The sequence below is a fragment of the Pteropus medius genome, unplaced genomic scaffold (genome assembly GCF_902729225.1).
Source record: "Pteropus medius unplaced genomic scaffold, Ma_sr-lr_union100, whole genome shotgun sequence".
Taxonomy (NCBI): Eukaryota; Metazoa; Chordata; class Mammalia; order Chiroptera; family Pteropodidae; genus Pteropus; species Pteropus medius.
In genome coordinates, this window is record NW_024351072.1 from 1,441,576 (window position 1) to 1,456,771 (window position 15,196).

General features: G+C 37.3%; 1 protein-coding gene across 4 annotated transcripts in view; it reads right to left on the reverse strand.

Annotated features, from left to right (window-relative positions):
- WDR44 (WD repeat domain 44) overlaps positions 1-14,121 on the reverse strand; it is a 130,364-nt gene extending 116,243 nt beyond the window's left edge. For 3 of the 4 annotated variants that reach the window (XR_005648589.1, XM_039842506.1, XM_039842504.1), the window contains exon 1: positions 13,646-14,120. Coding sequence is in view for 3 of the 4 variants with exons in the window: in XM_039842506.1 (XP_039698440.1) it covers positions 13,646-13,722 (77 nt within the window). In the remaining variant the exon portion in view is untranslated. Of the gene's footprint in view, positions 1-13,645 lie in introns of all 4 variants that reach the window. The other variant, XM_039842503.1, reaches the window with a different exon arrangement.
- Positions 14,122-15,196: the final 1,075 nt, after the last annotated feature.

The following is a 15,196-nucleotide window of genomic DNA, read 5'->3' on the forward strand; positions in this document are numbered from 1 at the left end:
CATATGCTACCTTTCTCTTAGAGGGAACCACTAGCCCAGATTTGATTTATTCCTCTTTTCATAAATGTAATATATCCCTAAATAACACACTGTTAAGTTTTGCTATTTCTGAGCTTTGTTTTCACCAATGTACTTCCAAAGAAAAAACTGTTGGCCACTAAAATCAACACTGCACTCAAAAATCTTGGTACTTCTGTCAAAGGCTATCCTTGTCAGTGTACACTCCAGTTGTAGTGAAGTCTCATAACTGTGCTCATACCCACTTGTCTTCTGCTTCTCCCCAACCTAGGGTAACCAGATTTAGCAACTAGAATATACGGACTGCCCAGTTCAATTCCAATTTCAGATAAACAAATACATTTTCAGTATGTTTATCTGAAACTAATTGAATTGTGAGTCCTGTATTTTATCTGGCAACTCTACCCCACACCCAAGTTAATTAGGTGGACTATTCATCCTATGATCTGTTAGTGTGTGAAAAAGGGAGGAAGTGGGAGGAATTGCATGGCCAATGTCATTGTATAATTATTCGTCTAACTATTCAATAGCATTCACTGACAACATAAAAAAAAAAATTGTACATGTGTGAATTTAAAGTTTTTCTCCACAATGCATTAAGTGCACATGCCCAAATGCAAATACTGCATATATACTATTATGTATACTTTTCAAAAACACTCAATGAAGAGTACGAAGGTGTAGTAACAGCTTCATTATTTTGGCTTAGCTTGTCCTCCACAAACAAAAACAAAAACAGGATGGCTACTGTAACAACATGACAAAATCTCTAGGCACATACATAAAGTGACTTATAACCATTATTTATAAAGTTATTTATATCATTTAAAAACTGTCCTCAGTTAACATGTTTGAAATGAGGTTCACCCTACACAGGTCAAATAAATATCAACGGCCAACTTTATAGTTAAATATTAATTAAAATTATGATGTCATTAAAAAGGGATTCAGTTACTATATATACAAAGTCATTTTAGGACACTTTTTATAAAAAGGATATTAAAAATATTTCAAATACATTATTTCTTTATCAATCAAAAAAAACTGATAAGCCTTCTGTAATATAAAGTAGAATTTGCTTCTCAATTCTCTCAATACATAATCTCAATATCCTCTCACAACCTAAAGCACTAATAGCTCCTAGATTTGAACATCAATCAATACAAATGTGTATTAAGAACCCATATAGATTAGATGACCCCAAAAGAAGCTAGCTGCCTTGCCTGGCCTGGCCTGGCCTGGCCTATGCAAAACCCACGATTTGAAATCAGGTATTGACATGGCAGTAAGAATCTAACTTGGTTTTTCAGAGTATCAGCAAGTAGTTTCTCTCCAGACAATCATTAGATCACCTTTCCTAATTTTCAACTCAAATCTTTAGTACTAAGGCACTATAGCTTTATGGTAATCAGGACTTTAAAATCATGGTGCAAGTGCTTAAAGTCTATTTTTAAAAGAAAACTGAATTTCTGTGGTTTCAAAGAGCCAGATCCTATCTCTAGTTTCTCACCCTTTAGCTACATACAGACAGATCCTTCTGTCTTTTGGGCTTAGTGTTTCTTTATCTCTTACCTGAGGGTTATCTGAAAAACAAACAAACAAATATACTCTGTAAGCCTTCTGAAAATAGGGAGGAAGTGTGAAGACTAAACTTAACATTTGATACCTGCTTCGCAGTCAACTAAATAACTAGGAACTCAAAGACCCACCTCCTAAAGTACACAAATAAAATATGAGTGATCTCACTCTTAACATTCCCATCTCCAGACTTCTCATTATACGAGGTGAAAGAATATACTCAAACAATTGGGCAACACATAGAAAAATGGACTAACAAGGTCTTCTTTCTTTTTCTGTCATTAAGAAGACTCACTTATTTTTAGGCTCTGACGAAAAAAGGTGGTTGGCTCTGAAGAAGCCTCTTGTCAGGTTGCAAAATTCCTAACAGACTCCTAAAGAGGTAAAAAGGAACAATGGCTCGGAAGGAGGGAGTATAGAGTGAGTCAGCTAGACTAAAGCTGGAAGCTTGGGAAATATTTTTCTTATAGGAAGGTGACTACAAAGAGCCTAACTGAGAATTAATCTGTGGCCTGATTTTATCCCCCTCTTCTTTTTGCCTTTGCCATCAGGAAAAGAGAAAAGTAACATGAGCTTAAGCAGCATGTCAAGGAACTGAATCAAACAGAGGAAAGAACAGCTTGCCTGTGCAAAGAAGGTGCTGAGATTCTAAGGTCCTTGAGGTGAACAGGATATAAGCATAGATAAAGCCTTAGCCAGTCATGAAAGTAAACAGGTAATTAAAGGCTTTTGCTTTCTACAGCCCAGCAAGCGGAAATAGGAAGATCTGATGGCAAACTGAGACCAACACAAACAGAAAACACTGACATGAGGATTTACTCCCCCTGCCCCCACACACAGGCATACTTAGGCCCGGCAGGAAAACAACAAAGAAAACAAAACCCTAGGTAGAACAAAAATTAAAAACAGTTCAAATTTGGAGAACAAGATACTGTTTTATTTTTTAAATCTTGCTCTAAGTGCATAGTTTTTAAAATTGGTATACAGTATTATTCATTGGAATTAAAATGAATTATACTGATTTTACTAATTAGTTACATTCTCATGTCAAATTTTACTAGATTATATGCTGAGCATAAAACCCCCCATAGAAGGTAGGGAGTCCAGCAGCACTTTCAGCCTAATAACAGTACTCAAATTAAAGAAATGGAATCTAAGCAAAAATCATCTCTGGCCTTTCAAACTCAAATCTTTTGAAGCAGTACCACACCCATTCTCATAGCCCTAGTTTAGGCTGACTACTACCAAGAGTGACAATGCCAACTAAACCTGAAAAGTCTAGGAAGAGCAGGAAAAAAATAAGTGCTAAGCGATCACAAACGAGTCTTACTTTCCCAGTACAACCTAAATGTCATGTTTGAACTAGGCAGTCAAAAAATAGCAATCACTCGAATTTCCCTAGATAAATGGCAATACTGGTTTCTTAATAAGATTAATAACAAAAAGCCAAGAATATAGTTATGACAATTAACAGGGAATTAACTGAATCCTCAAGATGTAAATTACTACTTTTATTATCCTTTGAAAGATGATTTTGTTGTTTTAAATACTATGAAAGCCAAGAAGTAGAATATACCTAAAATATCTAATAACTATTTTATAAATGATATTAACAGAAATAGATGGTGAGAAAATTTGGCACAATGGCTCTTTGAAAGCAGGTTTTGTGGCAATATTTTCAAATGATCTTTGATAAAATCAAAGGAAACTTTAGAATGACATATAAATCTAGTCACATATAAAGTAATTACAAGCTTAAAGTGGACCTTTAAGCAACTACATCTTGCCTCTTGCCTAAAATGACAACCTGATTTTTCAAAACTGATTTACATAATTCATGTAGTTTTATGCCATATTCCTGTAAGAACAGCTTGATAATCTATTTGTTAACAAAATAAGAAAAATATAACAGCTCTCTTGGCCTATTCAATAATTCTAAACTAAAAACATTCTACTCTGTATGTTTATAACCATTTGATAAATACCTACATTAAAACATTAACTCCAAGGTAGGGAACCTATATCACAATGTCCCAATTTGTCAAAGTGGGGTAGAGAAGAGTCACATCTATTAATGATTTAAAGTAATTTCTAGTAAAATCACAAGAGAAACAGATAACTAAATTTATGACTGCCTGGAGAAGTCAATACTAATGCAATTATGCTAAATCACTTTGTAACTTACTTTTTAAAAAGTAAACAAAAAAGATGTTGGGCTACAGGCCATATTACAGAAACTTTATCAAATTAATGTGCTAATATGACTTTGTAAGTTATCTAAAACATCCAATGGTGTATTAATCTTAAAAAGTAAAAACCTATAACTTCTAAGGTCACCCTAAATAAAAATTTGAGCTCTAAAGGATCTGTCACAAACCTCCTTAAAAAAATTAAATAAATCAAGTTATCAGTGAACTGATTACACAGATTTTAAGATTCTTTGCTTTTCTCCTCTGGAGTTCACTGCTCATCACTAAAGATGGGCAGAGGAACAAAAATCAAACCAAACCATTTATTTTGTTTTTTCAAATTAAAATTTTTCTTTCACTATTATCTGATAAAAAGTTTCATGGGAAAGGTAGTTGAAAACTAATGACTGAACTGAGGTTTTGGTATAACTGGTAGCTTTTAATTATTCATGTTCTCCCTCGATACCATGAATAATAGAAACACATCACAGTAAGACTTAATATTAAACATTTTATTTTATAAATACTATTTATATGCTTTATGTATTTGAATTTCTACTTCTGTGTTCTTTAATGAAATACGTATTAAAGACTTGATATACATTCTAGAAAAAACTCAAATTACCTAGGAATGCTTACCTACATAAAACATTCTGAAGGCCAAATTTATTATTTATTTTAAAAAGATTATTCAATCTTATTTATATCTTAAATAGTAATTACTGATGTGATTTTTCTAATTACCTAACTAGTAGGAATACATTTTTCCCATTAATTTGATGGTGAAGAGAGGTTTAATTAGGTGGAAAATATCAATAACTACTACATGTATTGATTGTGACTGCTAGCAAACACCTTTGAGGGGAAGAAAAAAAGAAAGAAACATTGTGTTTCCAATTAGTGGCTTATAGCCAAAATGTGAATCAGAGTTATACCAAAACAAAACAAAACAAAACACCGAAAAACCAAACACTGTGGCCTAACTAAACAACTGACAACAATCTACAAAACAGTTACAGAAAAAAAAAAAATCTGGGATCAAGACTTTTCCATGAGGCACAGAAGCCCAAATCAGCAGTGGTTCACATCTTGAGGGGTTTTCTCTTAGGAACAAAGAATATGCCCTTTGAAATGCAGTTAGCAGTGCCTGGGATTCCAGCTTTTTCAGCAGCAAGGTCATTTTCTGACTTAGCTACCGGCCCATAATCAATTCCATCAAAGCTTAAAAAGAAGAACATAAAAATACTGCTTTTATTATTTTAAACAGTAAATTAGACATTCCTAAATGGCAGAAGAATTAGCCCCATCGTTCTAATAATTTAAAATATAATATCGCAAATATTTATAGTTTAGAAAAAGAAAGTAAGCAAGGACCTTGTTTTACATCTCCATTCAAAGCCATCATCTAATTACCACAAATTACTGAGGTTTCACTTTTGCTGGCTCCACTCTGAGCTGTTTTTTTTACTTGCAAAATTAGAATAATTGTCTTACCTATCTCAGAAAAAAACTGTCCTCTCTCTCACTGCAGGATAATCGGAAGAGATAATGTGAATAAAAGTACTTTGAAAACTAATGCCCAATATTAGTCAACAGTATGGCAATATCATTTGTTATCTGTAACATGTAGGACTATAATACGTTTTTATTGTGAACACATTTATTCCTGAGAAAAAAGTTGGTAACAAAGAATTGATATGACTGCAGGATAACTGGCAATACCTCCCAAGGCTTCACTGTTAACATTTAATATTTACTGAGTACAGGATGTTCCCAAGTTACAAAGGTCCCATAAATATAAATCCAAACCACTGGCCTTGTATCAGTCCCCTCCCATATTCTCCTTCTTCACTCATAGGAACTGCTATGAGTGTGTGTGTGTGTGTGGGCGGGGTAGTTGAGTGAAACAGGAAGTTCCAAAGTAGAAGGCACTGTGAAGAGAAGTGGAATACCATAGAGTATGGCTACTTACACACCATCCCTATCACCACTTAAACTTTTCTTCACTTTTATACATCTACTATGCACATCTCTCTATACTGGGAAATAAAGCAAAGGTTAAAAGTCAATAGCCAAGAGCTATGTGACCTGGGACAAAATAGGGATAGTAAAGTTCATTTAAAGAGAAAAAGACTGATCTCAGTCTTTTTTAATTTTTAAAGCCAATCCAATAACAATAAAATACCAATTATAAAATACTGACAAACCTACTCACTTTCACTCAGCAAAGGTACTAGTTTTATCAAGCCACCTATTCATTCTGCTCACCTATCTTCCACTAACCCAATAACCTACCCCCACCTGTGACACTAATTCCACCTACCAATGCATCCACTATATCCAATTTAAGGAATCTTTCCTTTATTCCTTCCCAAAGACCTCTCCATGTTTCATCCATCACTGTTTCTTCTCAGTCATAAGGCACAGTAAGTTATCCTAGAAAATCTCTTTACTAATGACATTGGGTAAGCTAGGAAGGAGAAAGCTGGGGGTGAATGGGGTGGAAACGGAGCTGGGGAAAATGATCAAACCACCTGCCATATCAATTTCACATGGGTAGATAAGCAAACTTTAAAATAGCGCTTTTAAAAACATATGCATATTGTTAATATTACTGCTAATAAACAAAAAGATGATTCTCTCAGTCTCCTAATTTACATAAAAACTTTCAGGAACAAATTTAAAAGATGACTATGGATATTAAAGTAATCCATGGCTAGTCTTTCCAATTCAAGAGCAATGCCAGAAAGAACTCTACCTCCTCTCTTGAGCCTACTTAATAACCAGAATGCCTGCTTCTGAGAAAGTGGGTTTGAATAAAGCTCTACATTCTATTTATTGGTTCTCTAGAAAACTTGACCTGTGGTTCATGAGAATGCCCATATTTCAGTGAGTTTGTACTAGAAGAGTCTGTTACAACTAGTCAAGTAGGTTTTACACAGGTATGGCTTGCTCTGTACAGGCTGCCTACTGGAAAATTTTGTTAAAGTTTTCTATCAGAAGTTTCCAAAATTTTATGTTTCGCCCTTGACCTTTTAAAAAACTTTCATTCTCCCCCTTCTCTTCTTTTTAAAGTTTTTAAAAAGAAGGCCAAATTTATTATTTATTAGGGCCGTGTGGAAAAAGTAAAACTTTTTCTACTTTTAAGTCTTTTTGTGCAATTAAAGTTCTCCTTGGGGCACTATCAGAATTTAACCAGATTTGAATAGGATACACTAGTCTTAAAATGAAACCACGATTTCATTAAAAATTCAAGGCAGGAACATTTAATTTAATCAATTTCCACAAATTTACCAGCTTACTACATAATCTTCTAATTCAGAAAAGATAAACTCTTTAAAAAAGTACATACAATATCTTAAGACTAAAACTCTACTTTATGTACAAAAACAGACACCAATATCCGCTAAATCATTAACAGATTAACCACCTCCAATTCAGTTAACCCAATACATCAATTGTACATATTATCCCTATGCCATATAATATTAATGAGCATGAGCACCAAAAAGAAACGCTAACACAAACACTAATATATAAACTAACAGTTCATATATTCTATTTCTTCAATATCCTTATTTTTAGCAAGACGAGTAAACATTTACAATTTAAAGCTATTTTAATTACACGAATTCTTAAGTTTTTAAGAGATAAAAAGATGAGACTCATGGACACAGACAGTGGATTAGTTGTTACCAGAGGAAGGGGAGGAGGAGGAGGCAGATAGGAGTAAAAGGGGTCAAATATTTGGTGGCGGAAGAAAATTTAACTTTGAGTGGTGAGCAGCACACAATGCAATATATATATGACTATTGTTGAATTGTACACTTGAAACTTATTTGATTTTATTATCCAATTTCACTCCAATAATTTTAATTAGAAAAAAAGGAAAAGATGTATTGTCAATTCAATAAAAAGATTTATAATAAACACCTGTACAACTATTCAGTCTTTTCCTGTTTATTCAAAGGCAGCAAACGAAAGATAACCTTTCCTCTTAAATTTCTAAACAGTTTCTTCAAATTCGAATGAATTAATCAAAAGGCCATTCGTTCTACAATCTACAGAAATCATTTTTGTTAGAAGCCAGATTTATTTGGTAGTTGCTGATGAATCAAGGTGCTTTTACGTCACTTCAACTAGTTTGTGATGATACAAAAGTCTAAAATCACATCTGCAAGTATATTTCTTAAATGCTCACTTTTGATCTTCAAATTTATTCTAGCTGATATAACAAAGGGATAGCCACTGAATGCCAGAAATACAATGCATTCAATCTTCAAGACAATGACTACCAATGCAACTCAGAAAATTAGATGAGGAAATTGTTGCCTAAATGTGTTCTTGTTAAATTCTGTATGTTTAAAATGTTTGGAGACAAAAAGGTTTTGTGGACTTAAAACCAATTGACCCTGATTGAATGCCAAACTGTAAACTGCCAGATAGCTACAGCTGGTAATAAAATACTAAGACCTGAAGAGCTTTAGCAGAACCTGATTATATAGTAATCCTAATATTAGAGAGAAGGCAAAAGAGGTAGAATAACTGATAGGCTGGTTGCTATAGTAACCAAGAAAAATTGTATACTGACTGGGGGAAAACATTGGGGTTTCCATCAGGTATGAGGTCCATATTATGTCTTATTTCCATCAGGTATGAGGTCCACATTATGTCTTTTTCCTCAATTTTGAATCATGAGATGACAGACTAACACAAAGACTGCTCAGTTTGAAATAAGGAAGAAATAAGGTTCTGCTCTGAAGAGTAAGGAAAGCACCCACTTAAAGGTTTAGCTGGCTAGCAGAATAATATTCGACAGCTAGAGAGGTACAGACCTTGTGAAAATTTGTAGAAATTAGCTTAGCTCTGGGTAGAAAACAGAAATGTAGGTTATCAATTCAAGTTAAATATCAGTAGGGCATCATAAAGTACCTACAGTTTTTATTACCTTAAATTTTGAGGTAATACTAAATGGTGTGATTTGTCTTATCTCAGGAAGCAGCCTTATAACCTGCTCTCTACATGGGCTGCTAAAGCTACCTTCCCCACCTCCACCTCCATCACCAAAGCCCCCACCATCACTCCCTTCCTCTACCCCAGTAAATAATTAGCAGAATTGCAGGCAGAGTAAGAGGAAACAAACAGCCTCATCAAGGGGCTTCCCTGGCCCATTCACTTGATTTTGTCAAAGTTAAGATAGCGAACCAAAGGGAACACATAGATTGTTGTATAATGTACAGGTTACGAAATAAGTCTCAAATACCAACAATTAGAAATTATTTTCTGTTCTATAGGACCACCACTAAATTGCCAAGTCTTAAAACTATTTAGGTTAACATTTTAAAAATGAAATTTTATATACCCCATTTTATGCAGTAAGTTATCACAAGAATGGAATAAGGTTTTCAGTTTACAGGAGTTTGCAGATTTTCATTGAACCCCTAAACCTCCATATTACTGCAACTGTCACCAGTAAGTCACCAACTGACAGTTGGAGGCCACTAAATTTAGAACTTGAATTTACGAATTCATAAGTAGTCTTCCCCCAACTTCAATATGATGTTACACGGGTGTGATAAAACAGCATTTACAAACATATTCCTATCAAGCCACAAAGCCAAGAGCAATCAAATATAATCAATGATTAAATATAATCAATGATTAAATATAATCAATGATTAAATGCCAACCCATGAACAGCCATTTTTAAGGAATATTTTCTCAAGTAGCCCATATCGCACAAATATTTTTTTATTGAATCTTGTATCAATTTTCAATTCAGAGAGAAATGTTTCTAATGCCTAAGTAAAGTAAGAAGCTAAGTTTTCAACAAAGGCAGTTATGCAACTTTTTGTTTTTCAGACTGACCAAGGACCAACTAACTAACTCTCTTTGGGACAGTTTGATTTCAGTTCTCATGACTTAAAAAAATGAAGATTTCGCTATTACTTCGATCTAGAATGATAGACCGCATCTGATATAACTAGATTATTAAAAATAAGATAAAAGACAACCATTTTTAATCCTGACTTGGAGAGAGTTAGTGGGTAAAAGTTAGGATCCTAGAACAGTCAATGTCCTCTGATGGCAAGCCACTGAAAAACAGAATCACAGTAGATGGTAGTAGACCATCTTAAGAGCCTCACTAACAAAGTGCCGGAAGCCTAAAGCAGGGATATCCAGCTATACTTTCCCTCCTTCCACAGACAAGGCAGCATGGTATAAGTGAGCAATCAGGAGACAGCGGATCTTGTTCCCAGTCTGCCACTAATCAGCAATGTGTCACTTCCCCTCTCTGAGCCTAGGTTTCTTTCAGTTAAATGGGAGGGCTGGAGTAAATGATTCCTCTCTCTATTCTAAAAATGTTACCCTTCTATCCTTCCTTCCAACTCTCAAAAATATTTTAGTTGCCACAAATTTTTTTTTAAATAAAGAATGCTCAAAACATCACATTTATTTTTATAACATGTTCTCAGTGCCAGTTTTTAGTATGTGTATGCATAATCCACACAAATTAGCAGAAGCATTCATTTCATGTGTAGTTTACCTAGTAAATATTTAATTTGAAATGTATGGTTTGTGAACCATGTGCCAAATACCATCGAGTTTGTTAAACTAAAAACTTAAAAAAAAAAAAGGAAAGATTTCCCAAGAACAAAAGCTTATCAATAAAAGCACACTATTAAATCTCAATACAATGACAGACTTTAAGAGCTGGAATAGTTCTCAGAATGTAATCTCAATTTAAAGATGAGGAAATGAAATGACTCATAGTCCAGGGCTTTTTTCTACTATACCACACTTCCTCCTCTCTTTCCTGCTTTATCAAAAAACAGCATGGTAACAGAAAGAACACTAGACTGTGAAACTGATCTGGATTCTAGTCCTAACTCTGCTATTAATTTGCTGTGGCACCTTGGACAAGTCACTTTCCCTCTCTGGGCAATACGTATTCCTGAAAGAGAGAGTGGGAATTTCTAAGCAAGAGAAAATGAAAGTTTGGGCTGCTAGTTTTAAATAGATGCATCAGTTCGATTGGTCCTAAAGCATTTTACTCTAGAATCTCTTGAACGATACTCTCTATGAGCACGTGCATGCGTGCACGTAAACAGTATGGGGCTGCTATGATGTATTAGAAAAAAAAATACTGAAGTAGAAGTCTGAAGAATTGGTTTCGAATCCCAGCTCTGTCACAAGTATTGTCTCCTAGGCCAATCCATTAACCTCTTCAAGCCTAAAGTTCCTTGTATGTAAAAATGGAAATAATAAGGAAACCTGCTCTGAAATATCTATCAAAATAAAGCACTATAAATGTGATGTATATTGCAAAGTTGGCCAAGTGGAGATGATCTGCCACTGTGAAAAGCAGGCTGCATTGGAATCAAAAGTCTTTCTATAAAAAGCTGGGCTGATTTTTAACGTATTAAATTTGCTTTCAAAGAGTAGAATAAAGCTGAAAACACCGGTGGTGAGGTAACAGAAAAAATCGATTTTAAGAATCTGACATTTACAGATTGTGTATTTGGATTCTGCTGATTAACAACAATAAAACATGAGATGACTCTCTCAACTGCCTACTCAGTTTACTACAATTTGGTGGAATGGTCTGTGTACTCTAGAACACACAATAGCAAGGAATATTTTTTAAAGTGCCCAAACTTAGTCTGTTAACCTCTTAGAGTTTGTATGGTGTGTTACTCCGGTTCATATCAAGGGACAGAAGATATTTCTGATGACCAGATATCTAGTGACATCATCTGTTTCCACAAATCAAGATTTCTCATTGCATTTCTAGGTTGTTAGTAACCCTGCCAAGTCTCCTCACAGTACCTTATGCAAATGACAAAACTCATCACAAAGGATAGAGGAAATGTTAATGATGCCAACCTTTTGCTGTCCTCCCAGTACTGCTAGTTCCTTTCAGATGCAGTTCTCCAGAGGAGTCTAATTTTCCTCCAAATCCCAACTATTACAGGATGGAGCCATGACAATTACAGACTGACACAGTAGTTTTATCCATGAGGCTCAACAGGCTCAACATTTGGGCAGGTTAGAGTTAAAATTAGAACACTGGGTCCCAAAAGACGTTTTTTTATCTTTCACCTATGAATGGATCAAAGAGCTTGAGAAGCTATATTGTCCCATGAGGGAAGAAGTGACTCTATCAATTCTATCAAAACGACTCATTAGGTTTAGATAATTTAAATAGCTCCAAGTTCTGCATACTTCCTTCCAAAGTAAGCACTGTGTGAAGTTAAATTTGCTAATTCCAAGAAAGGAAGGAGCAGGGAATGAACATTTGAGTTCTTCCTCTGTGTCAGGTGCTGAAGTAGGCAGTTTACACAGTTTACACTGCCCTTCAAAATTAAATGTTTTATTCATTGGAAAGGAGTACTATTTACATAGTTCTAAATTGATTACAATCACATACATCGATTGCTATTTCCACCACCGCCCCCCCACCCCACAAAAGTACTAAAGGATTAGGTCTCTTGTTTAACCGAGCTGACAGTTCACTACTTTGAGGGGAAAGCCACAAAAACAAAATTTAATTTCAAGGGACTCCAATGTGTTTGGAAACCTAATGCATTTTCTATCCTCTACCATCTAGCTATGAACTTGTTTGATATTGAATTCAAAGGAGATTCAAGTGCCATCTCAAGACTGGCCATTGCCATCCCCAAATCCCATAATAGTGATATGAAGGTTGGTAGAAATACACACATCAGCGATACATTTCTAATTTTGTTGTTTTAACTTTTTTGGCATATATTATATATTGTTTTAGAAAGACTTCTAGAACGTACGGATATTTTTATTTGGATCAAACGAGGTATTTCTTCCAAAGGGTAAGTTGACTCTTGGAACCATATTAGTGCCTTACATTAACATATACATTAACATACAAATTTTTACCAATTCTCAAGTTCTTGCGGCAGGAAAATACGTTTCACTGCCTCCAGTCCCACACAAGTCCGTCGATGAGCTCGGCGAAATTGCTATGAACATTATTCCAACTTTGAAAAGTGGAGGAGTAGGTGAGTAGAAGTCCCAGTCAAGCGAAACATTCCAACTACTGTACTTCCTACTCAGAATCTCCCATATTAATCACCACTAAAACATCTTGGAGAATTAGATAAAGAGCACAAAGCTGTGGCTCTCTTTCCAACCACCAGATTACTCAGCACTTATTTGTATTCCTGTAGTCGGTGGTGTACATTTATGTCCGGCTACCCTTTTAAGACCGCATTCTCCCTAATGGTAAAGGACCAAGTCTTCGATTTCCTTTGCCTCGCAGTAAGGTGCTATTTTAATAAAACATTGTTGGTCTAGAGTACATCAGCTAGAGGACTTTTCTAAGTAAACACCCAATCCTTTCCCTCGCTCCTTTACTTTCTGTGCAACGAAAACAGGATGGCAAATCGGGAGAGTTACAGCTACCTCTAAAATGAATAGGTAAGTTGGCGGCAAAAGAAAGAAAAAACATAGGAAATGTAAGTTCTCCTGTTACTGCTTCTCCTTTAATCTATGGTCTCCACGGCCAAAATGGATGTTTCAAAGGTAAGCTCTGAACCCCACAAATACAAATCGCCGGCTCTCAGGAACGTCAGCTGTCCCACCTCGCAGAAAATTGGACGAGAAAGAGACTCTGAAAGAGTCACTGGGGCCGTTCATCAGGAAAAGAAATGGGTTTGCCCGTGGTGGGCAATCCCCCATCCCCCGACTCACTCTGAAGTACCCGAGTGAGACTGAGGAGCAGCCGGTGGCGGACACAGTGGGACCTGGGAGGGGTAGAGGGGGAAGGCACAGGGAAAGCTGGGGGAACCGCGACGCCCAGCTTCAGGGCCATAGCTACTTACCCTACAGGGTAGAGGCCCTCTAGGTTCACATCTTCGGGGGCATCAAAGAATTCCTCGGTGTCGCTTTCCGACGCCATTTACAGGATTCACCCGCTGGTGAGGGGGCCGATGCCGCCTGGAAGGGTGACTCTTGTCTCCTTCTTGTCGTCCTCCACCCCTGCGAGACTGTGGGGTGGCGGGTCCCGCGCGAGGACAGGGAGGGAGCAGACGATCTGGAGTGAAGAGCTGGTTAAGGACAGGGGGGCGCTGTCAGCTGCCGGGCTGCGGGAATGACCGGCAAAGCGGTCGCCTAATGAGGCGGCGCTGGGTCCAGGGACTGTTGCTGCCGCCGCTCCTAGCGATAGGTGTATAAGGAGAGCCAGAGAAGAGGCGGTGGCTCGCCTCAGTGGGGGAGGGCGGGCGCGCCCACGACAGCAGCTCCAGTTTCTCCTGCAGCGGCAATTAACAGCTGCGAGAGTTAGTTGCCCACAAAATACGGACGCGCACCTATCCTCGCGAGATTTCGGGCAGGGGCCGGTAAGGCGTGGGCGGGGCGAAGAGGAGGTGGGGGCGGTTCCAGAGAGGCAGGGCTCGGATTTCTTCTGCCGGAGGAGCCTATCAAAATGGCGCAAGCGCGTAAAAGGCGTTCGGGGAAGGCCGGAAGTAGCCGTGAAGGGTGGGGATGAACCTACTGAGAGGAGGAGTCCAGAGCTTGCGCGCGGGCGTTGGTACCCCGGCTGAGGGAGTACCTCTGCTGTAGGGGGGGGCGGGGGTCCAGCAGAGCGTGTGACCCACTTACTGCAGTTCCAAAGAGATGCATTTTCAAAGGAGGGTTATTTTGAATTTGCTTTTCTTCTTAAGAGAATATTCCGACGGGAAACATTGGCATTACGCTTTGCATTTACATCGTCTTAATTTATCCGAGCCTGGAATAGCCCACCCTAGGACCTAGGCAGGTTCACCACCTCTAGCGTTACAGGAATAACGCACTTTATCTACTACAGGATCACTAAATGAGATCCCTAGATACGGTCCTGCGGGCCACAGGGTGGGGTCTGTGAGAGATACGTGGAGAGTGTGCCAGTTCCATGGAGTAATGATGGATTTATTGCTGAACCTGAGCCTGTATAAGGCCTCTGGTTACTTTTTCTCTACAAATAGCTGTTGCTGCCCACACTTAATGTGAGAGAAATTCTTATATACTGGCCAAGATGTGCGTCAGTCAAATGGTAAATATATACTGAGCAGAAACCCTTGCAGGACTAAGAGCTGGTAACTAAATTCTGATCCTCGACTGCCCAATGTCCAGTAACGAAAATAGGCATTTTTTAAAAGACTAAGATGTTCTTTTTTAAACAATAGATCATTGACCATCAAAGTGATAACATTGGCTTTCTATATGAACGTGAAGTACATTTATTTTTCCCACTGACATCATGACAGTAAGGCTCCCTGAGCTGTTTGCACAGCCTCAAGTATTGTTCAGGATGGCAGCTGAAAAGAGTAGGTTGGGACCAGGGGCGTGGCCTCAGAAAGGCTGGAATAGGGCTCTAGATTCCTCCTTGTAAAGCA